The sequence below is a fragment of the Talaromyces stipitatus genome, genomic scaffold (genome assembly GCF_000003125.1).
Source record: "Talaromyces stipitatus ATCC 10500 scf_1105507295515 genomic scaffold, whole genome shotgun sequence".
NCBI classification, from domain to species: Eukaryota; Fungi; Ascomycota; class Eurotiomycetes; order Eurotiales; family Trichocomaceae; genus Talaromyces; species Talaromyces stipitatus.
Window position 1 is genome coordinate 1,053,583 of NW_002990118.1, and position 26,960 is coordinate 1,080,542.

Here is a 26,960-nt window from a genome sequence, read left to right on the forward strand (position 1 = left end):
GTATGTGTTCACTATTCACACGAGAAATGAGTATAGGCGGTCAACGAATCAACTTTCTTTATATTCACAAGCCTAAACCTCTTCAGGCCTGGACTAACCCATCTCCGCTCTCCTCTTCTCTTTCTCCTAAACAACTCCGAAATAAACTGCTACAACGACACCAAGTCTTCAACTACTTCTACATCCAACGCCCGTCTCACCAGTCTACTTTACACTCATTTCTTTGCGCTTTCCTCTACACACACTCTCACCATGGTATGTCGCTCACCAAGACAAACTATTTACCCCCTTAACCAGCTCTATCGTCGCAGCCGCCTTGTGTATCCCCCACACTGCGGGGCAGCCCAAGACGTGAAGATCGTGACATAAAATCGAATAATTTACTAACTTGGACTTTTTCGGGCTGTAGGCTGACTCTTTGACTGAAGAGCAAGTCTCTGAGTACAAGGAAGCTTTCTCCCTTTTTGTAAGTTCTGCCTGCAGTGATTGTTTGGTAATGGTGTGGTTATCTAACTAACCGTTTCGATCAATAGGACAAGGATGGCGATGGTGAGTTCACCCAAACACGCAGCACCAACGATAGGGTATATTAGTATGATCTACGGACGGACATTGACAATATTGATCAGGCCAAATTACCACCAAGGAACTGGGCACCGTCATGCGTTCGCTCGGCCAGAACCCCTCCGAATCCGAATTGCAGGACATGATCAACGAAGTTGACGCTGACAACAACGGCACAATCGATTTCCCTGGTATGACGACTCTACTACCCCTTACAATCCAGTGTGGATAGGTGACTTACTGATGCTGGCTAGAATTTTTGACAATGATGGCCCGCAAAATGAAGGATACCGACTCCGAGGAAGAGATCCGTGAGGCTTTCAAGGTCTTTGATCGCGACAACAATGGATTCATATCTGCGGCTGAATTGCGCCACGTCATGACTTCGATTGGCGAGAAATTGACTGATGATGAGGTCGATGAGATGATCCGTGAAGCTGATCAGGATGGCGATGGAAGGATTGACTGTGAGTTACTATACTATACACAATGTGGAAGAATTCTACTAATCGGCGATTGCGTTCTAGACAACGAGTTCGTACAGCTCATGATGCAGAAATAAGCGTCTTTTTCTGCTGATTTTGTGTTGTGCGAGGTTGCCCGGTCGTTGTGATTCGTTTCTTTCCTCGTTTATCTTGGACGTATATAAGCGGGCTTTCTTGATTTCTTCTGTGGACAGACAGGCGAAGTTGAAATTGAATGGGAGCAAAATTCGTGTTGCTGGGTGGTTACATTTACCGTGAAATGTGAACGGGATTTTCTTCATTGATATCATACACAATTTGGGAATCTTCTTTCTTCTTCCAAGTTAATCTTACATTTTCTAGACGATGTGCTCGTCGTGTGCTTTAGGACTTGATCCTTGTGGCTCGTATTATTTCTTGCTTCTTGTTGAAATTTAACAAAGATCTTTTCTCTGGAGAGAGGCTACCGATTGAATCGAAAAAGCTCCATATACTGCCTTGCCAGATCAACATCTCCCTCTATATCCTCTTCCTCCTCGTCTTGCTGTTGTTGTTGTTTTTCAGAAAACCCACCCCAGCTCCTATCCAATGCAATAGCTTCACGTCTCTTCTTTCGTCGTCTTTTCTCTCGTTCTTGCCAGCCGGGCTGTCGACGCTGCGCTATCTTTTGTTTCACTTCTCGGCCTACATCGGGGATGAGAATAGCTTCTTGGACGGCGGCAGCAGAGAGTTGTTTATTGTTATTGCTGTCGTTGGAATTGTAGATGCATGTCCAGAATTCCTTGATTAAATGTGATACTTGTTCGTATTCGAGCTGTATTTGAGCCTCGGTGGGGATGTAGGGTGTTTCCATATCCGAATCAATCCCACCATCTATATCCATCTCGTTGCCGATTTGACTGCCATCATGATCCAAAAATGAAGTAGACAAAGCAGCCGCAATCATCGACGGCCCCTTCCATTCAATCTCCATAATAGTGCCCCTAGGCCTCGCATGCGGCTGCATCTGCCGCACTTCACCTAGTCGAACTCGAAAATCCCCAACTTCATAAACTGCCCCCGTGACCGAGACTGAATGTCGATGACACCAAATCGGTTCACAGCAGCGCACAAAATGGCGAAATATCTCCGTTGAAGAAGCATTTGGAACAGTAGACATGATCATACCCGACTCTGTCGTTGTTTTTGTCTTTGGGTTTTCACCGTCAACATTTTCAGAGGCATATATGAACCCTACTTTTGGGTAATTCGTCATTGATAAGAATTGCACATAGCGTGGTTTGGGGGCTGGATTGGGTGCATGCGCTGACGCTGGTAGACATGATGGTGTGTCGCGCATTAATTTGTGTTCTAGAACCCAGCGTCCGATGGGGATGGCTTCGTCGCTGTAGACAGATCGAAGACGCTCTGTGAGAAGACCCACGATGTTAGGTGCGTTGGGACTGGAGGGGATGAAGAAGACTCTGCAAACGTTAGATTTAGTCTTATGATGGGAACTGTAGATGAAGGCTTACCCTGTATGTGGCATCGTGTAGATTTAATCAGATTGGAATCAATTATGATGGATTATTAGAGGATATGTATTCGCGTTGGTGGCGAGCTTGTTAGGCCAATATGTATTATCAGTCAGACCGAAGAGAGTTTTAGCTTCTTAAGTTGAAAGGATCAATAGCGCCACAGTGCTATTTATGATCGATCAATATTCATATTTGTTGTTTCAGGAACTTAGAACATCATCAAAGATCCAAAGTGTTGATAGAAAAGTGGGGACCATAAGTTAGTTAACTATGGGGGTGGTGATTACTAAGCAGGGATCAACATAACTAACGTAATTCACCACCGAAGCGGCACCACTACCGAGCCGGCATTTTTTCCCGAGCGCGTACGCGATATTGATTTCAAATCCCAATTTTCAAAGCCACATACAAATTATATACAAAAATCTAACTACTAATACGACTAGGGCATTGGTTAATTCTATGCCCCATAACGTTACAACCACTGCAGCGATATTGGCGGCGTACGACTGCTTGAGAAGCTGGGAGCTCCGGCTCAGCCGGAGTAGTAGTAACAGCATGGGATGCCTCAACCTGACCTTGTACGAGCGCTTGCACTTCTTCTTTAGTAACCCCTTGCTCAATAGATATTTGCTTTTTAGATTTTTGGCGCTTTTGCTTCTCTTTCTCATGTGCAGCTCGTAAATCGTAGTTCTCTTTCCGTACGAGTAAAACATCATTCGCTATCATTTCGTAGGCTTTTGACAACCGTACAACTGCCTGATTGATTTCTTGATTTTGGTTGCTTTCTGTACGCTCATTTATACGTTTATTGATTGTAGTCGACTGGCGTATAAATTGGCGTATATTTTGAGGTGTTTGTAAGCAGGATGATGCCGTATTGCTTGATCGACTTGGAGGGGGGGTTGGTGTCTTCAATCGAATATTAAGCTGTTGTATAACTCGATCTGGATTGAAAGGCACTAATCCAGTGGCTGCGAAGCTATTCCGAATAGTTTGAGCTTTATATGCCACTGTACGAGCCTGTGGAAATGCTGTTAAGAAGTCCATTTTATCAATATGATTGAAACCAAGCCTCATTCGTTGCTCAACAAGCTGCCCATAATGTCGCTTTAAAACAGCAAAACAGCCAACATCAAGAGGCTGTAAGAGATGCGAAGAATGAGGTGGCATACAGACTGGAATAATATTATTCTCAGTACATATATGGTCAAATTCTGGTGTCAAATGGCTTCCATGGCCATCAAGAATCAACATTCGATATTTTCCAACCGTACGACCATTAATATAGGGAATAAAATGGGTTTTAAGCCATTCTAATCCTATCTGATCTGTAGTCCAGCCATTATCGCTAATATTGATTCGCCAATCATCTGGAAGATCATCAAACCAGCCTTCTCGTACGTTTTTCTTTGCTTTGAAAATCACGTACGAAGGCACAGCCCATCCAGTTGAATTTGTTGCCTCAATTGCAGTCACCCATTCTCGATTTCCAGGCTGTAAAAGCTTCGGCTGAGCATATCGATCGCTTCCAGTAATAACCTTTGCAGTTGCACAGAGTCCCATAGCAAAGCCAGTCTCATCAAAGTTGAATATATCTTCCGGTAAGATGCCGTACTCAGATATAGCAGCTTGTACGCGATCAAAATGTTCTTGTATTATCTTTGGATCTTCGCATTTAGCACGTTCGTAGTTGTATTTCCTTGCGAATTTGGAATCGATCTCTGGACGGCGTTTAATCAGTTTAGTTATCCAATTTTTTCCAACTTGTGGTTTGCCATGTTGTGAAAGTATATAATTAGCCATTTCTCGTACAAGAGAATGCCGGGGGGGTAATCCACGTCGATCTAAATCAAGCACCCATTTGACAAGCGATTCCTCTTCATATTGAGTCAATTTATGGCTGTTGGCGCGTACGAGAGATCTTTGTTGAATACCATTGAGTCTATCTTGTAAAGTTGTCCGGGGGATCTCGTAAATCCTTGCAGCTTGACGCTACACGTTGAATTCGGCCATTCTGTAAATCGGAAATTGCTAATAAGATTCGTCCCTCTTGCTCATCTAAATTTTTCCGGTTTTTATTGCGAATTGGTGGCATATTGACGTGTTGAATAATATAAAATCAATATCGTGTACGCGCTCGGGAAAAAATGCCGGCTCGGTAGTGGTGCCGCTTCGGTGGTGAATTACGTTAGTTAGTTAACAAGTTCTTTTAGCAGCGAGCAGTCATACTCCTGCAACAACAGACATATCTGGAGAATCATCACGATAAAGAATTTCGACTATACAGAAGTGTATCCGGGAAATATATGATGGATAACTAACTAGCAACACCCTCCTCTGGCCTGACCGGTCCCCAGATATACATCGACGCGGCACCCTCACTCTTCTCTCTCCCAGTGCCATTATCAACATTCACTACATCCCCATCGGCATAATGCTCGATTGTAAACCCGCTTGGATCTTTCCAGTAATCGAAGATCTGTGACCCAAGGATATGTCGTCCAACACCCCAAAGAGGAGTATATCCCTTTTGGAGGAGATACTCGTGACCAAGTAACTGGGTATCGAAATCCTCGACCTCAAATGAGCAGTGATGAAGACGGTGGCGGGTTTCCTTGAGCTCTGGATTGGGATCTTGTACGCGAGCGAGGAACAGAGTGTGGTGGTCTACATACTCTTTTCCTTTGTCTAAGTGCATGAATGTGAGGGTGTCGATTTGTGAGTCCTGCCCTTCGGATCCGGATTCTTCGTAAAGGATGTCTGAGGGAACAAAGTTGAAGTTCTTCGTGTAGAACTCAATGTCTTCGTCGAACATTGTCGTGAGGTAGCCATAGTGCCCTAGTTTGTGAACCATTGCGGGACCCAGCTTGAAGCGTTGGTATTCTCCTATTCTTATCATTAGCCGTCTGTACGCATATTGTCTAGGTGAGGACAAATACTGACCCTTTCGCTCCTTCTTTAGCGAAGTATTATACCCCCCTTTATGTACTTCTGTCGCAGAAACTGCCTTCTCCGGAATAGGACGATCCTCCTGACCCCAGAGAACATGCATCACCCCCCCAGAAGGAGAAGAAAGACTAACCATCTTCCCACCTCCTGGAGCGCCAACGTTATCCCACACTGCGGACGCAGTAGGTAACTCTGTGCATTTCTGAAAGTCCGACTCTGAGCTTGCAACAAATGTGGCTCCGAGAAACTTCTTCTCATCTTGTTTACGCGCGACGTAAGCATATGCATCTCTTCCCCAGCCACGATAATAGATACCTGTACTGGTGCGATGCGCTAGTTCGAACCCGAAGGCATGCGCAAAGCCATCGAAGGCTTCCAAGTCAGGATGGGCGAATGAGACATGTGTTAGGCGATCCAACTGGATTTTGTCGGGGAAGTTAGACACTGGAGGTATCCGTCCTTTTGGCATTTTGTTAAAATGAATTCAGTATTTAAGTTTGGTTTGAGTTACTGATGCTGATGAAGCCTGCTTGTCTACCACGATGGTGAGCGATATACATAAGGCCGCCTTGAGCTGGCTTTAAACGGAGGCATTCCGCTAAGCTTGATAATTCACTGTCACCGGATCTCAAGTACAGCTTTCCAACACCGATAAGCTACTGCTAGCCCAATGCTAGAATAGTTTCGACCTGGAGCACTTGAGGGGTTCGTATGGGGGCGGCGCGACTAGATCGTCCGCCTCCGCATTTTTAGGGTTTTGTCATCACATGATTATCAAGTTGTCCATATTCAACATGGCCTGCAGGTCTCCGAATTCAATATTACCCCAGAGAAGACGTACCGCGGGAAAACTTTGCTCAGATGCTCCGCTGCTCATTTGAGTATTATCAGGCGTGACATAGATATATGACTTGACTGGGTATCAAAGCAGAAAATGTATTTCTAAGCCAGCGGAATTGATTTTACGGACAACGGTCATTGATTACTAACAGACATCATTGCAGATGGAGGAAACCAGCGTAGTTATCGTGGGCGCTGGCCCTAGTGGCTTGGTCCTTGGAGCTTTACTTGGGCGTATGAATGTCAAGGTAGTCATTCTGGAGAAAGAACTAGAAGTTTGTGAAGATCCGCGAGGAATCGTGGTGAACGGAGACGCCGTACGAATCTCGTACCAAGTTGGGATTGGAGATGAACTGACGAAGAAAATTGGAAGTGGTAAGTCCTTGTCATATAGAGCAGACACAAGAATCATACCCGATTCGATACTTTATCTCACATTCAGGATTGGAATGATAGACCTTGGATCCCTAAACTTCCACCGAGGGAACTTTCGTACAAAGCCTTTTATGGCTTTCAATATATTACCAGATTGGGCCGGACAATCTGTTTCGCAAAATATTGCACAGTTCCAGCCTAATTACGGTTAGTGAATCCCAAAGTTTTGCTCTCGTTGCTTATTGACTGACTAGAAATTGATAGAGCGAGAGATACGTAACCTCCTTAGAACAATCCCGTCCTGCAGCTTGAGAATCGGATGTGAAGTTCTCAACCGAGTTGAAAAGGACAACGTTACGGAAATTGAATACCTGACACCTGAAGGAGACCGCAAATGGATCCGGACATCTTGGCTCGTTGGCGCCGATGGGAAGCGTGGTGTGGTTAGAAAGAAGTTCCTTGAACCTGAGGGTATTAAGCAGGTCGATGCTGTGTATGTGCCTATGCCACCAGACTCTCAGTTCGAGTGTGGAATTATCTGTAATTCTAACACATGATGTATGAAGATGGCCTTACGTCGGCACATGGGTCGCAATCAATCTTGAGGTTGATTTGCCTACACCAGAGACACATCCGGATTTTCCCTTATGGGACTTGGGATATACGCCTGAGGAGGTGCATGCGGCGTTTTGGCCAAAGGGATTCCAGTTCGTCAGCTCTTTCCGCAAACTATATTGCTATGTATACCCCATGATCCGGTAACTGACATCTGACAGCTTCTGTAACGATCCTGTCCGACCAGCGGTTAGTGGACGGTTTGGACCGAAGCATACACGATTCTGGAGGTTAGTCCACATCCCTGATGAGGAAGCAGAATGATAACGAATGATGCTAGACATGAATACTCCATCGGCATGGAAGAGGAACCAAAAGACTGCGTTTCAGATTTCTGGGACCATTTCTTGCCCTGGATGGTCCTACCCGGTTCACAGTTTAGCAACAAGTTTAGGGGAACTACCATTTCTTATCCACGAGACTGCATCAAAGTGCTACGATGCAGACCGTTCCGGTAGGTCCTGACCCTTCGCATCATATTTAGAAAACTGGAAGTGAACAGGAGAACTGACTGAATTGTATAAAAAAGCTTCGCGACAAAAGTCGTAAACCGCTGGTTCCACAACACAACGATGCTCATCGGCGATGCAGCACATGTTTTCCCTCCCTTCGGCGGACAGGGTATTGCAACTGGTATCCGAGACGCCCAAGCATTATCCTGGCGTCTCGCGATCCTAGGCCGACTTCAAAATACTCCGATCTCAGTCAGAGAAAGGATTCTGACAGGTTGGTCACAGGAACGCCGTCATGCATGGGAAATAGCCACCTTGGCAACAAAAATGAATGGTAGTATTGTGAACCAAAGTACATTTTGGTCTGGGTTATTTTTCAGGTTCTGTATGCGTGTATTGTGGGCGATTCCGGGGGTTGCGAAGTGGAGGACACAAATGACGTTTAGGGATAAGTTGGCTTATAATGGGCAAAGTTGTCCTGATGGATTCTTCTTAGAGGAGAATGGAGGAGGGAGGAAGATTGGGCAGGCTTGGCTGGCAAATACTACTGATGCAGCTGTTCCCCCACAGTTATCTGATGAGGTTATCTTTAGAGACTTGTCGAGATTGTCTATTCTCGTATTGGTGAGAACTTCCGTCGATATTCCTTCCAAGTCAGTACTTGGTGATGTTTTGAGGATATCCGGTATACCAGTGGAAGTTTTGGGAGAGGAAAATATCACATATTTGGATATCTCGAAACATGGAGTGCCAGTCTCAGGAAAGAATGATCAGATCTGGCGTCCCTGTTCCACGAATGAACTTGAGGCGAAGGGTATCCAGCCAATTCTGGGATACAACAAAAGTGCGATTCACAACAATCTACCTTTCTCAGCGAGATTCGTCATTCTACGTCCGGATTTCTTTATTCATTCCATTGCAGGTGATCTGGATAGTTTGAGGAGGAATCTGGGGCGGGTCAAGCAGTATTTTATGTCATCATAGGTCTGATCAATACCATTTGATATATTAGCTTCAAAGAACAGAATCACATATCAATTTCACATCGACCTTCCCCGGGTCGCTCGCAAACGGACTCAATGCCGTCCTGATATGATGAATCAGTAGCACAATTCTTCGAACATCAAGTGTAGCCCAGCTCCACGCTCGAAATTCTTGGAGTGAGCCTTGTAATACCCTGGCAATAGGCCAATATGTTGTAAATCTCTCCAATGATATCCGCAGACTCTCTAGTGAGGTCTGTGTCCTTGCATCTGATGTTGATGATTCCAACCCAGACATGCTGTAGAGCGTCATGGCGCAATACGCATGCCAAATAGCACATGTTATAATCGGGTCTGAGATGGCAAAGTAGGCTGATGGCCAGCTATCGAGAACCCGAGCGATTGCCTCGGCGAAACTTATACTGTCGCACCAACTTTCTAGTGAGACAGTGTGCGAGTTTTGGTTCGGGGATAGATCCATTGCTTGAATTAGCTGCCGGAGTGGTTCATGGACTATGAGGCGGGCTCTGCCAAATAAATAAGGGTTAGAGCTGTGGCCTTCCTGAGAAACCATTATTGGGAGAAGAGAGGAAAGACGTACGTATTCAGCATTATGATAATTTCCAGTCTAATCCGATGACAATAAACACTCTCCGTATCTCGCCGGGAAGGCTCAAAAAACCAGTCCGGTAGAATGAGATGTAAAGAAGCAAGGATATCGACAAGTGCTGCAACACGTTTGATATCTTCGACCGTGGGTTTAATATTTAAACGTTGCTGGCATTCCGAAACCGCCCGTAGCAGCGACGTTGCGAAGAGATGGATGTTAAATCCATCGCCTGCATCACAAACTTGAGGACCTCCAGGTGAAGTCCAGAACTTGACGGGGTCCATCTCTGGAATTGACGGGAAGGTGGTGGTTTGGACGATATTGCATGTAAAATCCTCGACTGTGGTGGATACAAGTGCTGTCCCGATCATCTGCTCGTCGATTCCGAAAGGTGCACACGCGGTAACATTCAAAGTACAATCGAGCCTCCAAACAGTCCACCATACAAACCTCCATTCTTCCTTCTCAGCTGCAGATACCGTAACCGGAAAATCTCTAGTATCAATTTGATGGAGCTGAGCCATAAGCGCTAGACGCACGGCGTTATTGACGAGAAGCCACCCTTGTCGACTAGGGGCTTTCGTACTTTCGTATAAAGCAAGCAGACAAGCCACCTTGACGACTGTTAACGGCACGGGGTCATTTTTCAGGATTTCATCCTGGTATGCTTGTTGTGCAATGCGAGAAAAATCGTCCCATGGTTGGGAGTTGTCGCCGAACAACTTGCAAACTTGCCGTGAGGGAAGAAAGCGCGATGAGACAGCGAACATTGCTGCTAGAAGCATGTCCGGGATATTATTTGCGATGAGATCTGCGTAGAATACTGGCTTGCGGAAGAGAGGGAATGAAGGTTGTATATGATCAAAATATAAAGAAATACTGAATTCTTGTTTAGCCGAGACGAGTTATCAGACGATGAGGGAACTTACAGAAGTTGTTGAGTCTCTGGCAACAATGCACTGGGATGTAAGCCGTCTGTAATGCTAAATTGGCCGTGAGGCATATTAATGAGACTTGACGTATTTAGCTCAGTACTTTGTAATGACAGTAACTCATTTTCGCAGAGAAAGGAATGGCTCTCCGGCGGCGAGTTAATGGGAAAACTGTCTGAGGGTTCCAATGGCGTTGTTATATCCATGGTTGACCATAATAAAGATTGATCGATGTCCATGGAGAGCGCAGGAGTTGATGATGTTGTTGCAGTATGTGTTCTAGACAGCGCTTGAACCATCCCTTCGAGTTGACCTGGGAATAGTTAGCCTATATTCTATCAGTTCTGCTTCGTACATACTGATTCTGTCCATCAAAGCTCGAGTCTGCGAATTAACGGCTCCTTTTTGGGGACCTGGACGTCTACGTTCTTGTCCATATTGACAGGTTATACCGGCCGACTGGCATCTCGAGCAGCTGGGCAGTTGGCGGTCACCTGGATGAATTAGATCTAAAAATTTCATATAAAAGGGGTCAAGGTACGTACACTTTCGTTTTAGGCTGTGAGTTGGAATAAGAGATTAGCCTCCTCTTACTCTTATCGTACATTTCTGAAACAAGTGGAATAACTCTTACCGCTTGCAATTACTACACACCACCACATTGGAGTCGACGCAGGCCGGGCTCGCTGTTGAGCTTGGGGAAGGGCGAGAACGAGACATTGTTGTTCTAGAGTCGGAAGGATGACTGAACAAAGTCTGGATTTTGACTATGTATGTAGTCTGTATCTATTAAATATGGGAGAACCCCGCTTCTCCGCATACATATCGGGATTTGAATTCCCAAAGCAGAAGTCGGTGGTTAGTAAGACAGCCAAAGTGGCGAACCCTCGTTTACGGATTACACTTTCCATTCTTTCATAAGATTGTGGCTGTTTTTGACTATACAGTACAATGCTTGGTATAGGCATTTCTGGGACAGTAATAAGTATTCATGAATCATTCGAACTCAACGCCATTCCTTAACGTCCCAATCTTACTGACCCTAACCTCCATTCGGTTTCCGGGCCGAAGAAATTTGGGAGGCTTCAGACCATTTCCAACACCTGGATTATCCCGTTCTAACGTTAGCCCTAATTCATCTTTGACAAAAGCATCAGCATCAAGGAAACTCACCGCCAGGTGTTCCAGTCATAATGACACTCCCCTTCTGGAGTGTTGTTCCAGTCGAAAGATACGAAACTAACTCAGCACAGCCAAACAGTAAGTCCGAGATAAGTGTATCTTGACGAACTTCACCATCAATAATTGTCTGCAGACGGAGCTGTGTTTCGTCCCCAACTACGTCCCGGCGAACCAAGCATGGTCCAAGAGGTGCAAATGTGTCGAACCCTTTAGAAAATCCCCACTGAGGCACTGGCCCGGCAATGGTCCTGTCTATTTGAAGTTTGCGGCTGGAGATGTCGTTTCCGACTGTGAGTGCGGCGACATAGTCGAGGGCTACTTCTTTGGTGACGTTTTTCGCGTCTTTGCCGATGACGAGACACTAGTTTTTTTTTCTTTCTTAGTAATGTGAACCAAGATGTAAACGAGGGTATGAAAAGTCAAAGAAGACATACTAGTTCTCCCTCATAATCAGCTTGCTCATCTTGTGCTATCTTGGGAATTACCACGTTGCAATCATGGTCTGTAATTGTTGTGTTTGGCTTGAAGAAGATCGATGGTGTGGGCGGAGGTGAACGGCCGGTTTCTTGAACTTTACTGTATGGTTAGAGCCGTTAGAACTCAATGCAGAGAGAATCCATATCTTACTATGTGTTTTGTAGTTCAAGCCGACACAACGCAAGATGGGCACATCTTCCTGGGTCAGAGGTCCTAGCAGTTTCTGGACAGTGACTACTTCGTCCGTAATTCTTGTGGCACCCGTTTCATCGTAAATATCGGATCCAACAATTACTTTAGCTTGTAGTTTGATTTCAGCTGTTGTTGTTCCCAGGTCGAAGTCTGGGGAAAGAAGTATAGGCTCTCCATATAGGGTTCGCCCATCAGTGGCGACGAATCTGATCAATCGTTCCCAAACAACCTTCATTTTGAGCAAAATTAACTAGAATAATGAAAAGTGGTCATTTGTTTTTCTATATCTAAGTTATGGTGGCTTACTTCCCTTTTTTCTTATATCCTTCAAAGCTAATTCCGCATCAATTGTACCGCGGAACAAAAGCGGAGAAAGTAGATGCGCCGCAATACCATCGCGGCATATCTCCCACTCCGTCTGTATATTCTAGCCTTGTACATCTGGGGGGTATCATTTACTATTTGTAGACAGGGATTTTCCCCAGAAAAATAGATGAATGATGCAGCTTCCCCATCTCCAGATTTTCCCCGCTAGTCCTTTCCCCAGATTTTCATTTTAGGCCGGTCCTTCGGCCCCTTATTATCCATCATGACTGCAATCGAGCACGTAACCACCGAGGGAATGGTCAACGCCGGGATTAAAACTGCTCTCTCGACCACGGATAGTGATCATATCGAAGATGCTCAGTCTCCGGAGAAGAGAGAGATTTTCGATAACGGCGACTCGGAAGACCCTCTGGATCCTCGTAACTGGCCTCAATGGAAGGTAAGTCACCGAGATCTTTGAACGGCGTTCAATTTGTTAACAAGGCTCTGCAGAAAGATGTCAATCTGGCATTAATTTCCTTTCATGCTCTCATGACTAACTTTATCGGAGCTGGTATCATCCCAGTATACCTGACATTTGCTCAGATGTTCAATCTTTCCGTGCAAAGCATCAGCTACTTGACTTCTATCCACGTGCGTTCTCTTCTGCCCATTCAGGGGAGCCAAGTGCTAACAAAGAATAGATTTTGTTTACCGGACTCGTCCCTTTTGTTCTTGTGCCATGGTCGAATCGATTCGGTCGTCGACCGGTATGGCTTGCTTCCACCTTGCTCACGGCCGTCTGTAACATTGGGTGTGCCAAAAGCTCCAACTACGCGGAAATGATGGTCTGTCGAATCCTCGGAAGTGTCTTTCTCAGCTCCCCGATTGCTCTCGGTCCACCAGTCGTGGTAGAAATGTATCATGAGCATGAACGCGGCATTAAAATTAGTATTTGGACGTATGGTTTTAGAGAAATTAAAGAGTGGATATACCATGCTGACGTTTGTTTCGATAACCAGTGCCATCGTCACCCTCGGCCCACCCCTCGGTCCCTTCGTCATGGGGTTCGTCGCTCAAAGAGCAGGGTGGGAATGGATTTACTGGATTTCCGCCATCACCAGCGGGGTAGAATTCGTCCTGTATGCAATTTTCAGCCCGGAAACTCGCTACATCAGACAGCCAGGTTCCTCCTTTGGCAGTGATAAGAAACCTACCACAAAACAAGAATACTTTTCCTTCCACCGCATCGATCCTACCCCGATGACAGTCGCGGAATTCATCCACCCTTTCAAAATGGTCAAGTACATGACCATTCTCATTCCAATCTATGCGCATACATCAATCTTCAATCTTTCTGCGGCTATGTTAACCGTTGAAATCCCTCAACTATTCGCGATACGGTTCGGATTCAATGCTCAGCAAATCGGATTACAGTTTATAGGCATCATTGTCGGAACGATGGTGGGAGAGGTATTTAACGCTGTTGTGTTGAGCTGGTTACATCGAAGAGTTCAACAGCGTCAGCTTCAGCAGGGGGATAGCAGAAAGAAAGCAGCTAATCCTACTGAGTATCTGTTTTCCAGCTACTTGGGATTCTGCTGCATGATTGCAGGCTTGGTAATTTTCTGCATCTTGCTGGGAAACACAAAGCCCATGCATTATAACGTTGGTCCGATTATTGGTATCGGAATTGCGGCATTCGGGAATCAAATCGTTACGAGCTTTTTGATCAACTGTGAGTGGTTTCCCAGACTCTCAGCAGTAGCCCTATGCCCTATCAAAAAAAAATGACAATGCTGACAATGATCTCGTGATCTAGATATAATCCAGATGCATACCGAACATGCCGCATCCATCTCGATTATATTGGGCTTTATTCGACAGACATGGTGCTTCATAGGTCCGTTTTGGTTCCCGCCAATGTTTGAGAACCTGGGATTCGAAGGCTCGGCGGGATTATTGGTTGGTTTGGTGGTCGCTAGTGTTTTGCCGTTGATCTGGATGCATTGGGTGTATGGGCGTAGATGATCGCGTGCTCATATGAGTAAGGTAGTGTTGATAGCCTTCAGAGTATTCACTTTCATTTGTTTCTCCCAAATAGATCATCCTACACCAGGTCTTTTTTGTAGCCTTCAGGACAGATCACTCAATGGAGAGTATGTAAAGTGGCTTTTGAAGAGTGGACGTTTTAAGACATTTTGATAGTCAGGGGCTTCCCCACGATTTTTCTTCGACCAATCACAGGCAGCTTGCCACGCACTAGTCCTTTTAAGGGAGTATGATTATCAACTCTTTTGATCCCTGCCTTGAGCTTTCTTTCTCTCCAGCAAACTACAGCTTCTTACTTTTCATTCATAAGCATATTACAAAGACCTGGCCTCCTTCTTTTACGGCCAGGTAAAACGTTAATACAGGGTTATTCTCTGTAGATGTTGACGTCCCATCTCAATATTCGATCCTGTTTGTTGATGTCATTCCATTCCTTACGTGTATCACTGTCGTGTATCACTGTCGCGACCGCTCATTCTCATCCAGGACTCGCCCGTCGCTCTGATTTGTACTGTTACCGCGACTGAGAAACCAGTGTGATCTCTACAATCCAATGACGCCAATTCCATCGTACTTCCATCTATAAAACTCATGTACCATGCCTGTCGTGCGCAAAAGACTGGTCATACCCGCCTTTATCTTGACAGTCTTCATATACCTGTTCTTCGACAGCATCGAATACGAAGACTATCCATCACCACCTTCACCTCCACCTGATTTGCGCACAGATGCACCTACCGAAGAACCGGTGCATTGGCACAAAATACCCGAGCATTACCCTGTGAAAGAGTTCATCGAATTACCGGGCAGCGACACATCACACAAACCAATTCCTAAAATACAATATGACTTCCCCAAGGAGAAATCGTCAGACCGCCGGAAACGACTGGAAAGACAAGCCAGCGTCAAAGAAGCGTTTCTACATGCTTGGACAGGATACAAAACCCATGCCTGGTTGAAAGATGAAGTATCACCTATAACTGGTGGATACGTGAATAGTTTTTCGGGGTGGGCAGCGACCCTCGTGGATACACTCGATACTTTGTTGATTATGGGACTGGATCATGAGTTCAAACTTGCGCTGGAAGCGATTGAGCAGATTGATTTCAGTACAACTACGGATAAGAGTATTAATGTTTTCGAGACCACCATTCGTTATATGGGTGGATTTTTGGCCGCTTATGATTTGTCGGAAGGGAAATATCCCATTTTATTGCAGAAAGCTAAGGAAGTAGGAGATTTTGTTTACGGGGCGTTTGATACCCCCAATAGAATGCAGGTCTCTCGGTGGGATTGGAAGGTGTAGGTTCTGTCCGGCTGTTCTGTAGATTGGGTGGGGTGGTTACTGACGCTAACAGATCCCTTGCGGGAACCCCGATGCGTGCGTCGTCGCAAACCCTACTTGCAGAAGTAGGTTCGTTAAGTCTCGAGTTTACACGGCTAACTCAGCTGACGGGCGACCCAAAATATTACGACGCCATTCAACGTGTCTCTAATAACCTAGAAAAAAGCCAATCAAAGACCACGATCCCAGGATTATGGCCAATGGTTGTCGATCTAGAGAATCTCAGGTTCCAGGGCAGTCAATATACACTTGGAGGAATGGCAGATTCTACCTACGAATATCTCCCGAAAGAGCATCTCATGCTCGGTGGTAGTACCGATCAGTATCGGCGCATGTACGAGAAATCGATTGAGCCGATCAAGAAGAATCTTCTGTTTCGTCCAATGACGAAAGACGAACCAGACATCTTGTTCAGCGGCACGCGCAACGGCGGCACTCTAGAATATGAAGCACAACATCTGACTTGCTTCATTGGAGGCATGTTTGGTATTGGCGCAAAAATCTTTGATCGTCCAGAAGACCTGAAGACTGCCGAAAAATTGGTGGACGGGTGTATCTGGGCATATGATATTATGGCGACGGGATTGATGCCTGAAATCTTTAACATGATACCATGTGAGGATTTGGGCAAGTGTCCCTGGGATGAGAGAAAATGGATGGCAGCCGTAGCCAAAATGTCTCATGTTAATGCCCACGACGAGGAGACAATCCGCCAGTATATCAAAAATGCAGGTCTGGCTCCTGGTATGACGCGTGTTAGCGATAGTAGATACATCCTACGGTATGCCCTCCCTTTTATTGCTGCATTAGCCTCTGAAACTGACATTCAGCAGCCCCGAAGCCATCGAATCAGTCTATATCTTGTATCGCATCACAGGCGACAAGAAGTACCAAGAAGCCGCCTGGCGCATGTTCAACAGCATTGAGAAGATGACTCGAACGGATTTTGCGCATGCTAGTATCCGAGATGTCCGCTTCACCGATTCCAAGCAAGTAGATAAAATGGAGAGTTTTTGGTTGGCCGAAACACTCAAATACTTTTATCTTATCTTCTCGGAGCCGGGGTTGATCAGTTTGGATGATTATGTTTTGTAAGTTGATCTGCTTGGTGTTTAGGAAGTTGGAAAACTGACTTGTTCATTGGATTGTAGGAATACGGAGGCGCATCCGTTAAGACGTCCAAGGACATAATCACCCAAGATCTATAGCGTCTGGGTTATAGACGAGCAGTTACCGAGGCAGAAGACATGGATCCGAAAAGATGCGTACACAATAGAATGAAATTTGTCTTAAGAAGTTAAATTGTCAAGGCTGAGAGACATTCAGGGTTAATTGAACCGCTGATGCGTCTAGATCTGCCGATTCGGGTACAGCGCTTCCTTCATTCCTTTGGGATCGGCTGATCAGGCTAGATCACACCACCCTCTTCCGAGGAGCGAGGAGATTTCACCCTCTTTCCAATTCTTCACACGAAAAGCATCCGGATAAATTGAAAATTCCAATTTCTTCAATTATTTTCTTCAATCACCATGGGTATCAGAATTTCATACAATAATAGCGGCCAGTGCATCATGCAGAATGTTCTGTGTAACCCGGTTCCTTATCGTAATTCGGATCTGATTAGATAGCTTACTGCCCCACATTCTTCTCGATCGTAACAAATTGTCGTAAGTTTACGGTATTTGCCACTCTCGGGTCCGACTTCGGCTATGGATTAGGAGGTTACTCAGCGCTGGCTATGTACCACCACATAGTTATATAGACAGATATCCTCGTTGTTGAGGGATTCGTATTGCAGTCAGGCTAATTCATAGTGAAAAAGGGGCTATGGGAATGGCATTGAAGATAGACGAATGTGTAGAGCGATTACGTAGAATTGGTGTAATCGTACGGGGTCTCGTATTATTGTAGCGAGCTATGTATCGTCGGATACAGTGGAGGTACCTCACGCCACCCACTATGTAGATGTACCTACGTAGCATACGGGGTATGCATATGTACTCCGTCTGGGGAACTTGGTGTCTAAAGTGCTATATTCATCTAGAGAGCCAACAATTCGTCAATTGTATGGATACATGGTAATCCTGCTGTAACGTCGCTGTACAACGGTCAAGCGAAAACTCCCCGAAAAAGATTTATCAGATGGAAAATCTGTTTCTGATTCGTCAGAATCCGGGAATGTTTCTGCTCCACTTTCCGTCTTAATACGTCCATCGTCCCGATCCTTCCTTTTTCTTCCTTTTTATTTTGACACTTTTATCTACCACTACTTTCTTGTTTCGACTCTGACTATATTCGTTTATCGTCGACTCCTCGACTATCGAATCAATGTCTTAACGACCTCGTCAATTAATACTGATTACAACATCCGCATGGTCCTCGTTCGGTAACCATTCATCCAACGTGTACTTCTCCTCGGCAATCTCACCGCCCCTCCTCCTTGGTCCGTTTGCGCGTCGGCGACTTCTTCGGACAGTTCTCTTTGAGAGAGTGTCGTTCACTGTCCCTATTGCGAGTATGTTATTCTTGTTCTCGTCTTACTCGATTCTGGAATTATCGTTCTTGCTTGCTTCTTGGCCATTGCCCCGCATTGCCTCTGTGTGGCGATTGGCGACATCGGCATGTTTTTAGCATGCATAGTTAATTTATCAGCCCTTTGGAGAATGAACTGATGCTAAATGATTTCTTCCTTATGAATAGACCGCACATACAACATGCCGGCAGCAATTGCGCAGCACTCTCTCGCTACCAAAGCTGGCATACCCACCACCACGACGTCACACCCCGAGAACCCTATCCCTGAAGAACCTCAAAACATCCCACGTATATCCGATAGCCAGATAGGCTCAAACATAGTTCAGGACTCCCACTCGACTGCTTCTAACCAGTCGGTTACCGGGTTGTCGGAAACTGATTCGGATACCGCCGAAACTCCAACGACGGAGCATTCCGACAATGGCAATGGTAGCCGTTTTGATGATGCAGCCCTAAAGAAATCACAAGGAACAACGAGGGCACGTCGTGCTTCGACTGCCTTAATATCAGAAAGCTCTGAAGATGTGCAGAGGATACTCGGTAATATCGGTGCTGGTGGAACGCAGTTAGTTGAAAAGGTTTGCTGTGGTGGCGGCTGCTGTCTTTCTCAGCCACTGCCGAGGTCTGAGGAGGTTGTTTTGAATCCAATCAGAACACCAGATAACCATGCGTATCGCAGTTTGAATTTGAAAATCCGCACACTCGCCCTGGACAGTGTATTGACCAACATTGTACCTCTTCCGGAAAAGACCGTCTCGTTTGGCCGTGTTTCGTCCGGCCTTGTGGACGTCAAACTGGGCCCAACAGACCATCCTCCGAAATTCGTTCAGCCTCACCCTCCATATGAGGTCTTTCGTGCACCGCTGCACCATGCCCGAGAGCTCACAAAACCCGGCGCTGAGAAGCGCACATATCATTTCGACATTGACGTCACTGATTACCCTGTTGAAGGTGGAGATGTGGATTTTGTTGTCGGTGGTGCTATTGGAGTCTGCCCTATGAATAGCGATGAGGCAGTGGACAGCGTCTTCAATTGTCTAGGCATTCCGAAGCCCATTCGAGACAAGAAATTAATGGTCCGCACCGCTGGTGGACGTTGGCCCACCATCTGGGGTGAGGAGCAACCTCGGGAGCTAGTCACCACACGCCGGGAGTTGCTCAAATGGTGTTCCGATATTCAAAGCTATCCTCCAACCAAGCAGCTACTGCGCGTCATGGCCGAATACGCCTCTGATCCTCATGAGAAGAAGATTCTTATGTTCCTCTGCTCTGCACAAGGACAGAGCGTTTTCTGCGACCTTCGAACTGGTGTGCATGTTTCGCTAGAACAACTCTTACAAGCCTTCCCTTCCAGTCAACCGCCTCTCGACTACCTTCTCTCCGTCCTCGGGACGCTCATGCCACGTTTCTACTCTCTTTCACAAGACCCGACCATTTCATGTACCACCCAGGGCGAAAAATGCCGACGCCTCATCGAGATCGCTGTAACTGTTCACGAAAGCAACGATTGGAAACGCGGAACAAGGACCGGCGTTAGCTCCGGCTTCCTACAAAGACTAGCCGATCAAGTAATTGCCGCGGAGCAACAAGGCATTGATCCCAAAACTCTTGGTATCCACGTCCCAATGTTTCGCGGTCTCATGGCCAACCCTCTTGCTCGCGAATTCGTCCTCGACGGACCCATGCTCCTGATCGGTGCTGGTGTCGGTATCGCTCCATTCCGTGGCTTTGTTCAACGACGACTCAAATCAGCCAACTGCGCCAACAAAGTGTGGGTTCTCCAGGGTATCCGCGATTCACTACTCGATGAATTATACAGCGGCGAATGGGGCGTTCACGAAGAACAAGTGAAGAAAGTTGTCCAAAGCCGTAGAGGCGAAAGTCGTTACGTTCAAGAAGAAGTTCGCCATCAGGCTGATCTGGTATGGTTCGTAATTAATGCACTTGATGGCCGAGTTTTCGTCTGCGGTAGTAGCAAAGGGATGGGTGAAGGGGTAGAGGAAGCTTTGATTGATGTTGCAATGGCTAAAGGGAATTTGAATCGGGAGCAAGCAAAGGAATTCTGGGGACGAAAGAAGGAAGCTGGCCAATATATTGCTGTAAGTTTCCCACACCTTGACTTTCGAATAAAGTCTGATTCTTAACAGGAAACGTGGTGACCTCTCTCCCGCTTTTTCAGCCCGTCATTGTACATTTACATCATACATTGTGGAGGAACATTTTGCTTGACCTAATACATAACAATCAGCGTTGACTTTGGCATTTTCTTTTTCCCTTCTCTTTAAGCCCCAGCAGCAAAGAAGGATAGCATTTATGCATGCAATTCATTCTGATCTATGGCTGTTTCGCTGTTCCTGTTCATAGTGTATATTTGAGAGGCGTTTGGGACAGCATGTTCTGTTTTTATTTGATTATTTAGAGTCATGCTAGAGAATAGGGTGTGTTGATTCATACATACCATTCATATATACATAGTGAATATATTTACGCCACGACTCGCGGCGGTTTTCTGTTTAATGGTATACCTATTTTGTACTATTATTACTCCTGGATTTCTTGCTTCTGGTTAGGTGCTTAGCGATCACAATTTTGAATTGGTTTCGAGTATGCTTTCTGCGAGTCTTTTAACTTCGTAAGTGTGTAACGATAGTTTCAGGACGTAATTTTTATCTGGCATAGAGAGTAACTTACCCTAGGTATAAATTGATATTGCTGCATCGATACATGAGGTAGTTTACTTAGGGGAGGAAGATAGGGTTTAGTATGTCAGATGACCACCATATATGATGCTACTAGTGTTGGGTAAAAAAGGATCTCAATTTCGAAATTTGAACGTATGGAATTGAAATTTTGAAAATCTTTTGGTTGTTTGAAAATAAAAATTGCCATATAAATTTAGGGCGCCTTGGCATATATGGAAATTCCAAAAAGCCCTAATTTTTCTGCATTCCAAAATTTACTGTGCATATCTGTGGCCGCTTTGGGAAGGAACACAGAAATGTGATTGGTCGTATCTAATTCCTAAGCATTCCTCTCGATGCGTTAAAAATTGAATGAAAATTTCAAGGTCAGGTTGAAATACGATGAAATTTCTCCACGCTACTCTTGAAAATTTCCTATCCCTAGAACAGCCTCGGCTGCTTAGTCACAAGCTCGTAACACAACCTAACGTACTACACGGGCCATTCGGTCAACCCCATCAATTCTCCGCCGCCGCCGGCCAATATTTAATAGTTTTCATGAAAAACCCCATATAAGATTAATTAGCTAATTAACTAGTGCGATTAGGACATTGCCTTCGATTATAAAAAGCGTGCGGAGCGAAGAATTGATGAGGTTGACCGAATGACCCGTGTAGTACGTTAACCCGAATAGATAAGCTTGAGCAGCGCGCAAAGCTAACTGTAATAGTTAGCATTGCGCCCTGCCATAACATAGAACGCTGGGAGTAGAAAACATCCATCAGGTATAAGTATGGGTAATGATGTTTTTCCTCTTGATGGATTTCGTCTTTTTCAACTCTTCATGGCTCTTTTCTTTCTCTCACAGCTATGTGGAGCATCGTACGCGACTCCGGCTACGGGCAATGTCTACGTCTAGTCACTCGGAGGAAGCTTGCTAGATACCCAGAGGAAGAGCCTGACTTCCAAATACCGGTCGACCATCTCAAGCCCTCTCAACAGAGCCAGTCAGCTGCATCATCAAAGGCAGAATCAAATGAAGACGTCGAAACAGGCAATAACAAAGACCAATGTTTTCGTGGTCGGCTGGTACGGCGACAATGGTCCCGACAACCCTTACAACTGGTCATTCGGAAAAAAGCTCTGGGTTGCCATGTTGCTGTTTGTGTACACATTCTCTGTCTACATTACTTCGTCCTTGTACACCTCCAGCACCCCTGATATCATGGAGATCTTTGGGTTGGGCAACATTGTGGCTTCTCTGGGATTGACCATGTATGTTCTGGGATATGGGCTAGGCCCGATGCTTTTCTCGCCTCTGTCAGAGATTCCGGCAGTGGGACGGACATTCCCATATGTTACAACCTATTTCGTTTTCGTCATTCTTTACATCCCAATGGCGTTGGTCAATAACATTGCCGGCATACTGGTGCTACGTTTCCTGCTTGGGTTCTTTGGATCTCCCTGTCTCGCAACAGCTGGGGCTAGCTACGGCGACTTCTACGGCGCGACTCAGATGCCATACGTGATTGTATTATGGGGTGGAGGAGCGACTCTGGGCCCAGTATGTTCCAAATATTCTGAGTCAATGGGATCCTTGCTTACCATGCTTTCTGTCAGGCACTAGGCCCACTTGTCGCTGAATTCGCGGTTGAAAAAAATGGGCTGGTGCTGGAGCTCATGGGAAGCACTTTGGCTGTCCGCTCCAACAATGGTCGTAATGTTCCTCTCAATGCCCGAAACCTCAGCGGATAACATCCTCTACCGACGAGCACGACGCCTCCGCGCCCGAACTGGTCGCACTGACCTGAAGTCAGAATCCGAAATCCGTCAGGTGAAGATGAACCCCCGAGATATCACATTTAATGCCCTAATCAAACCCATGGGAAATCGACGCTCTTGACCCTGCGGTGCTCTTCTCTACCTTCTATACAGCCTTGACATACGGCATATACTACTCCTTTTTCGAGTCTTTCCCACTTGTCTACGGCGAAATGTACGGTTTCAACCTCGGTGAACAGGGTCTTGCATTTCTTGCCGTACTTTGCGGCCTCGTTGCCGCAGTAGTGCTACTATGCTGTTACTTTTACTTCATCGCACCCCGCCAACTTGGCAAATATGACCCCGTCCCACCAGAAGCTCGCATATGGCCGGGCCTCTTCGCAACCTGGCTCATTCCAATCGGTCAATATATCTTCGGTACGTTCCTCTCTCCATATTCATCACAATCTTAACTAATGGATCATCAATCCAGCGTGGACGGCAGACCCCGGTATCCACTGGATTGTCTGCCTCTTCGGTATCGCCATCAGTATGTGCGGTGTTTTCATCATCACCCAGTGCATGTTCATTTACCTCCCATTTACGTATCCTCGATACTCCGGATCACTCTTTGCCGCGAACGGTTTCGCACGCAGTTTGTTGGCTGGTGCGTCTATTCTATTTACCCGACCTATGTTCGACGGGATTAAGGTCTCTGGTGGGGCCACGTTGCTGGCTAGTTTTAGTGTCCTTTGTAGCTTGGGCTTTTACGTCCTGTATTATTATGGTGCGCGATTAAGAGAGCAGAGTCGGTTCACTGGGATGTAGTCGACTAAGACAGAGTGTTTGCTGATATGCGGAGGATGGTCTGGGCTTCGCTTTCTTTTTTATGCCTAACTGATTCTGTAGTAGAAATAGCCGATGGTAGATCGTTGGACACGATGACATTCGAGACGATAAGTTGTCCTTATTTATGTAGGTCAAGTCTCATACAGAAAGAGTAGTGGGTTGATCTATTCTTTCTTTATTGTTTAGTAGTACGTATGTGCTAGCTCTTCTATCATTCTGTTACCTGCTCCTCAATTCGCCTTTCCATTCCCCGGCCAATTGCCCCTGACAGTTCTTCCTAGATCACTCCTTTCATCGTCCCACAATATGAAGTCACTCATTCCCTCGGTATTACTCCTCCTTCATGCGCTAGTTTTTACTACAGCAGCATTATCTTCCGTCGTAACTGTTACCGCCCAATCTCGCAAGACAATTACTGAAACCGCCGCGATCACATTAACTATCACTACCACGACGGGACATGATGCTCTACGGCACTGAGGATCGCGTCCGTTCCTGCACAAACCCAGTATGGTCTTCTGGCGACCACTACTATCGAGGAATATGCGGCTCCGCATCACTCAGCGGCGCTACCACAATTCGCGCATTGTCAATTTGCTTTCTGCTGTAAGTACTATAATCCCGCTGCAACATATTCAGGGGCTAACATGTGGACCATAGGTGCTACAACTCAATATTATCTTGTTCGTGGTACTTGTGACCATTACAGATTGTGTTTCCTAGCTTCTGCAGACTAGCAGGACACTGAGCGTATGTAGTTATGGCAATAACACTACCACATTCGCAGCCAGCCATGCCCGCAGCGTCCAGGAACGAAAGGAGACTGGAAATCTTACCCTAGGTCGCTTAGTGTCGCGGCGACAGAGTCGACAGGGCACCAGGATAGATTCTACATAAGGGAAAAAAGAGTTAGCCAGGAGATGTCTCTTGTAAAATCGAGCATATGGGGGCAAAGAAATTGAGACATAATGGATTATGTCGTACCCCTTCAAGCTGTGGGAGTACATGCAGTGTCTGCGATGACTTAAGCATGACCGCCAGGTGCTCGACAGGACACCAGTATCCGCTGGTGTTCGATCCGGAGATTTGCCCGATACGCACGGCCATGGCGCGGAAGAGAGACGGGAACCGATGAAGAGCTTCATCAAGCATGTACTCGCATACAAGCTTTGCCTCGCTATATCCCATGATGTTGAATGCCGTATATCCTGGTAAAACAGTCAACGTTCATAGCAATCATCAACCACAATCATTTTGATTCTGTTTAGAAGATGCAGCTCCGCACTCCCGCTTCTCAATCGGCTGTAGGAGCATCCCCGCCCAAATTAGGACATGCTCTTCTGCCATCTCCTGAAATGGGAGAATGGCGTAGCCCTGACAATAATTAGATGTTCTGTTTACAGTTGCATGTACCTGGGATCCATTTACCTTGGACATCAGTGTTCCCTGCCCAATCTCCATGTACTGCCCAATCCAGGCCAGACAGCTTTTCACATAGCTTTGCATCGGAGGATGTAGAATTGAACTGGTTGATAGCACATAGAGTGGATGTAATAGCAGTAACCCGCCGACGGAGCGGCCGATTCTGGGTGTTCCCTTCTGTGAGGTAATTGTCCTTAAGTAATCGCGCAGATTACTGGTAAGATGGTATGGTACTGACGCAACAATATCATCTGCCAGCAGTCGGGCTTCGTGCGTCCAATTTGTTATTGTGTCTGCATGGTTGACCGGATTGATGTGGCTCGCGGTACGGATGAGGGCCTCTAGCAACATAAGGTATGTCTTCCGGTATGTGTTCATCACGGCTGCAACATAGACGTCAAAGTAGGAATGCACCGCTCCATGCCAACAGAAGGGACAAGACGAAGCTTGAGCCTCCGCCTCGGTGACATAGCCAATTGTATTGGCCTGCCACGACGTGTCTAGATTTGTATCCCACTGCGAGAAAGCATACTCTTTCCTAAGGGCTTTCGCGAAGGTCTCCTGCAGATCGGTAGGTGGAGTCTGTGGATTCTGTAGTTGTGTATTCACACGCTCGAAGAGTGAATGACACTCTATTAAGATTTGACCCAGGTTACGCACTGTATTATTTGAGGCGGGCGCACATAGAACGCCCGCGGTATGGTCGTTCTGTGTTCTACCATTAGTATGGGACGGGGTAAATATGGAGCCTGGTAGCTTTCCGAACCTGTAGGGCACCTCTGGCGAGCAAAGGGCTCGCGACTTGGAATAGTTGTGTGCTCGACCGCAGATCGAAAGGCGAGCTATCACTCAGTAGAAGAGCATAAACCCCTCGTACATGGGCAACGTGTTGCTGTTGTTCCGGAAGCAGATCGGCGCTGCTCACAATCTCGTACATACCGAGTAATATGACAATCACCAGTGCTTCCACTGTTGGTGAATGGAGTTGACAGGATAGTAGTAAGACCTGGAATGACTGCAACAAGGTGATGTACTGTTTCCTTGCTTTGACTAGTAAGTCAGGCCAAGAGAACTGATTACCCAGGCTAGCCCAAGCAACTATCTCGACCGCTTGCACGAGGTCTGTGTATGGCTCGGCGTTGGCTAGGAGGGAGGGTAGGCCATGCAAGAATCCGCGCGAGATCCTCGTATCGGTTGTGCGGACTACATACTGGTCAAGAAAAAATCTAACTGCATGGTCTGTAGTATATATCTCGCTTATTGGGGGCAATGGGGTTTGCACTGGCGCGTTTACTGGAGCAGCATGGTAACGAAAATGCAATTGGTCCTCGCTCCGGTAACCAAGGCAAACACGGCCGGCTTTAGCACAACGGCTACATGTCTATTATAAAACGCGTTAGTATGCGGCAGAGAGAAAGCCCGACATTATAGCGAATACTAGCTGTCTTACTTACTGGACGGCCCTCGTCATACTGTCACAGGCAATTAGCTTTGAGACACATGATTTTGCTGACAAACTCGGGGATTACCGAGATGTACCTTTTTTCGCCGCTTCCTACAGGTCTCACAGGCACGCGAAACACCGTAATTCACCATTGTTCATATGCTACTGCTGATGACTATGGATGAAGATATATCCGTGTTTGGCATCAATTTGCGGTCTGAAAATGTCAGCGTGCTACATGCGTGGATCTCCCTCCGGCGCAGATTAACTATGCTCCGAGAGTCACGTGACATTCGTAAAAGGGTCAGCGTTGCTGTAGTTAGTTTAGATAGCCAATAACAACAACTAACTAACTACTTCCTCCATGAAACCGAAGCCTTTCGCCGGGGAGGAAAGATAAGTTGAACCGA

At 46.2% G+C, this 26,960-nt stretch overlaps 13 protein-coding genes across 14 annotated transcripts, besides 1 other annotated feature; 6 read left to right on the top strand and 7 right to left on the bottom strand.

Moving 5' to 3' along the window:
- Positions 1–252: 252 nt before the first annotated feature.
- TSTA_044140 (calmodulin) lies at positions 253–1,133 on the top strand (the record flags this gene model as incomplete). Its single annotated transcript, XM_002484855.1, has 6 exons — positions 253–360; positions 410–466; positions 534–549; positions 630–755; positions 819–1,031; positions 1,092–1,133. The coding sequence occupies 6 exons, from the start codon at positions 253–255 to the stop codon at positions 1,124–1,126; spliced, it is 555 nt and encodes a 184-aa protein (XP_002484900.1). The 3' UTR covers positions 1,127–1,133.
- On the bottom strand, positions 1,092–2,766 carry TSTA_044150 (uncharacterized protein). The gene is made up of 2 exons (XM_002484856.1): positions 2,543–2,766; positions 1,092–2,491 (listed from the first exon to the last, which is right to left on the bottom strand). Exons 1-2 carry the CDS (start codon positions 2,554–2,556, stop codon positions 1,492–1,494), a joined length of 1,014 nt encoding a protein of 337 aa, XP_002484901.1. The 5' UTR covers positions 2,557–2,766; the 3' UTR covers positions 1,092–1,491.
- A 205-nt stretch (positions 2,767–2,971) lies between these two features.
- On the bottom strand, positions 2,972–4,643 carry TSTA_044160 (pogo transposable element, putative; the record flags this gene model as incomplete). The annotated part of the gene is made up of 2 exons (XM_002484857.1): positions 2,972–4,490; positions 4,540–4,643. 2 exons carry the CDS (start codon positions 4,641–4,643, stop codon positions 2,972–2,974), a joined length of 1,623 nt encoding a protein of 540 aa, XP_002484902.1.
- Positions 3,107–4,540: a mobile genetic element.
- A 222-nt stretch (positions 4,644–4,865) lies between the features above and the next one.
- TSTA_044170 (uncharacterized protein) lies at positions 4,866–5,966 on the bottom strand (the record flags this gene model as incomplete). The annotated part of the gene is made up of 2 exons (XM_002484858.1): positions 4,866–5,434; positions 5,492–5,966. 2 exons carry the CDS (start codon positions 5,964–5,966, stop codon positions 4,866–4,868), a joined length of 1,044 nt encoding a protein of 347 aa, XP_002484903.1.
- Positions 5,967–6,501: 535 nt separating this feature from the next.
- Positions 6,502–8,763, top strand: TSTA_044180 (uncharacterized protein; the record flags this gene model as incomplete). Its single annotated transcript, XM_002484859.1, has 7 exons — positions 6,502–6,712; positions 6,794–6,919; positions 6,977–7,205; positions 7,279–7,419; positions 7,489–7,557; positions 7,608–7,781; positions 7,857–8,763. 7 exons carry the CDS (start codon positions 6,502–6,504, stop codon positions 8,761–8,763), a joined length of 1,857 nt encoding a protein of 618 aa, XP_002484904.1.
- Positions 8,764–8,793: 30 nt separating this feature from the next.
- On the bottom strand, positions 8,794–10,539 carry TSTA_044190 (uncharacterized protein; the record flags this gene model as incomplete). Its single annotated transcript, XM_002484860.1, has 3 exons — positions 10,302–10,539; positions 9,364–10,251; positions 8,794–9,289 (listed from the first exon to the last, which is right to left on the bottom strand). Exons 1-3 carry the CDS (start codon positions 10,508–10,510, stop codon positions 8,794–8,796), a joined length of 1,593 nt encoding a protein of 530 aa, XP_002484905.1. The 5' UTR covers positions 10,511–10,539.
- Positions 10,540–11,300: 761 nt separating this feature from the next.
- TSTA_044200 (fumarylacetoacetate hydrolase, putative) lies at positions 11,301–12,390 on the bottom strand (the record flags this gene model as incomplete). The annotated part of the gene is made up of 4 exons (XM_002484861.1): positions 11,301–11,407; positions 11,478–11,847; positions 11,921–12,057; positions 12,114–12,390. 4 exons carry the CDS (start codon positions 12,388–12,390, stop codon positions 11,301–11,303), a joined length of 891 nt encoding a protein of 296 aa, XP_002484906.1.
- Positions 12,391–12,744: 354 nt separating this feature from the next.
- TSTA_044210 (uncharacterized protein) lies at positions 12,745–14,492 on the top strand (the record flags this gene model as incomplete). The annotated part of the gene is made up of 5 exons (XM_002484862.1): positions 12,745–12,921; positions 12,975–13,115; positions 13,166–13,422; positions 13,484–14,199; positions 14,284–14,492. The coding sequence occupies 5 exons, from the start codon at positions 12,745–12,747 to the stop codon at positions 14,490–14,492; spliced, it is 1,500 nt and encodes a 499-aa protein (XP_002484907.1).
- Positions 14,493–15,111: 619 nt separating this feature from the next.
- On the top strand, positions 15,112–17,305 carry TSTA_044220 (class I alpha-mannosidase; the record flags this gene model as incomplete). The annotated part of the gene is made up of 4 exons (XM_002484863.1): positions 15,112–15,815; positions 15,872–16,639; positions 16,692–16,949; positions 17,010–17,305. The coding sequence occupies 4 exons, from the start codon at positions 15,112–15,114 to the stop codon at positions 17,047–17,049; spliced, it is 1,770 nt and encodes a 589-aa protein (XP_002484908.1). The 3' UTR covers positions 17,050–17,305.
- An 867-nt stretch (positions 17,306–18,172) lies between these two features.
- Positions 18,173–20,908, top strand: TSTA_044230 (FAD binding domain protein). Of its 2 annotated transcripts, XM_002484864.1 has the most exons (3): positions 18,173–18,373; positions 18,559–20,492; positions 20,541–20,908. In XM_002484864.1, the coding sequence occupies exons 2-3, from the start codon at positions 18,573–18,575 to the stop codon at positions 20,550–20,552; spliced, it is 1,932 nt and encodes a 643-aa protein (XP_002484909.1). In that variant the 5' UTR covers positions 18,173–18,373; positions 18,559–18,572; the 3' UTR covers positions 20,553–20,908. The 2 variants fall into 2 exon arrangements, with proteins under 2 accessions (XP_002484909.1, XP_002484910.1); XM_002484865.1 differs by having other exon boundaries at positions 18,559–20,908.
- A 1,202-nt stretch (positions 20,909–22,110) lies between these two features.
- TSTA_044240 (uncharacterized protein) lies at positions 22,111–23,666 on the top strand (the record flags this gene model as incomplete). The annotated part of the gene is made up of 4 exons (XM_002484866.1): positions 22,111–22,638; positions 22,702–22,908; positions 23,045–23,273; positions 23,329–23,666. The coding sequence occupies 4 exons, from the start codon at positions 22,111–22,113 to the stop codon at positions 23,661–23,663; spliced, it is 1,299 nt and encodes a 432-aa protein (XP_002484911.1). The 3' UTR covers positions 23,664–23,666.
- A 681-nt stretch (positions 23,667–24,347) lies between these two features.
- On the bottom strand, positions 24,348–24,872 carry TSTA_044250 (uncharacterized protein; the record flags this gene model as incomplete). Its single annotated transcript, XM_002484867.1, has 2 exons — positions 24,348–24,521; positions 24,669–24,872. The coding sequence occupies 2 exons, from the start codon at positions 24,870–24,872 to the stop codon at positions 24,348–24,350; spliced, it is 378 nt and encodes a 125-aa protein (XP_002484912.1).
- Positions 24,873–24,923: 51 nt separating this feature from the next.
- On the bottom strand, positions 24,924–26,702 carry TSTA_044260 (uncharacterized protein; the record flags this gene model as incomplete). The annotated part of the gene is made up of 5 exons (XM_002484868.1): positions 24,924–25,058; positions 25,098–25,814; positions 25,873–26,487; positions 26,561–26,578; positions 26,646–26,702. 5 exons carry the CDS (start codon positions 26,700–26,702, stop codon positions 24,924–24,926), a joined length of 1,542 nt encoding a protein of 513 aa, XP_002484913.1.
- Positions 26,703–26,960: the final 258 nt, after the last annotated feature.

Excerpts from the sequence above, each read along its gene's own strand:
- TSTA_044230 (XM_002484865.1), top strand. The coding sequence starts at position 18,573 with ATGCCGGCAGCAATTGCGCAGCACTCTCTCGCTACCAAAGCTGGCATA.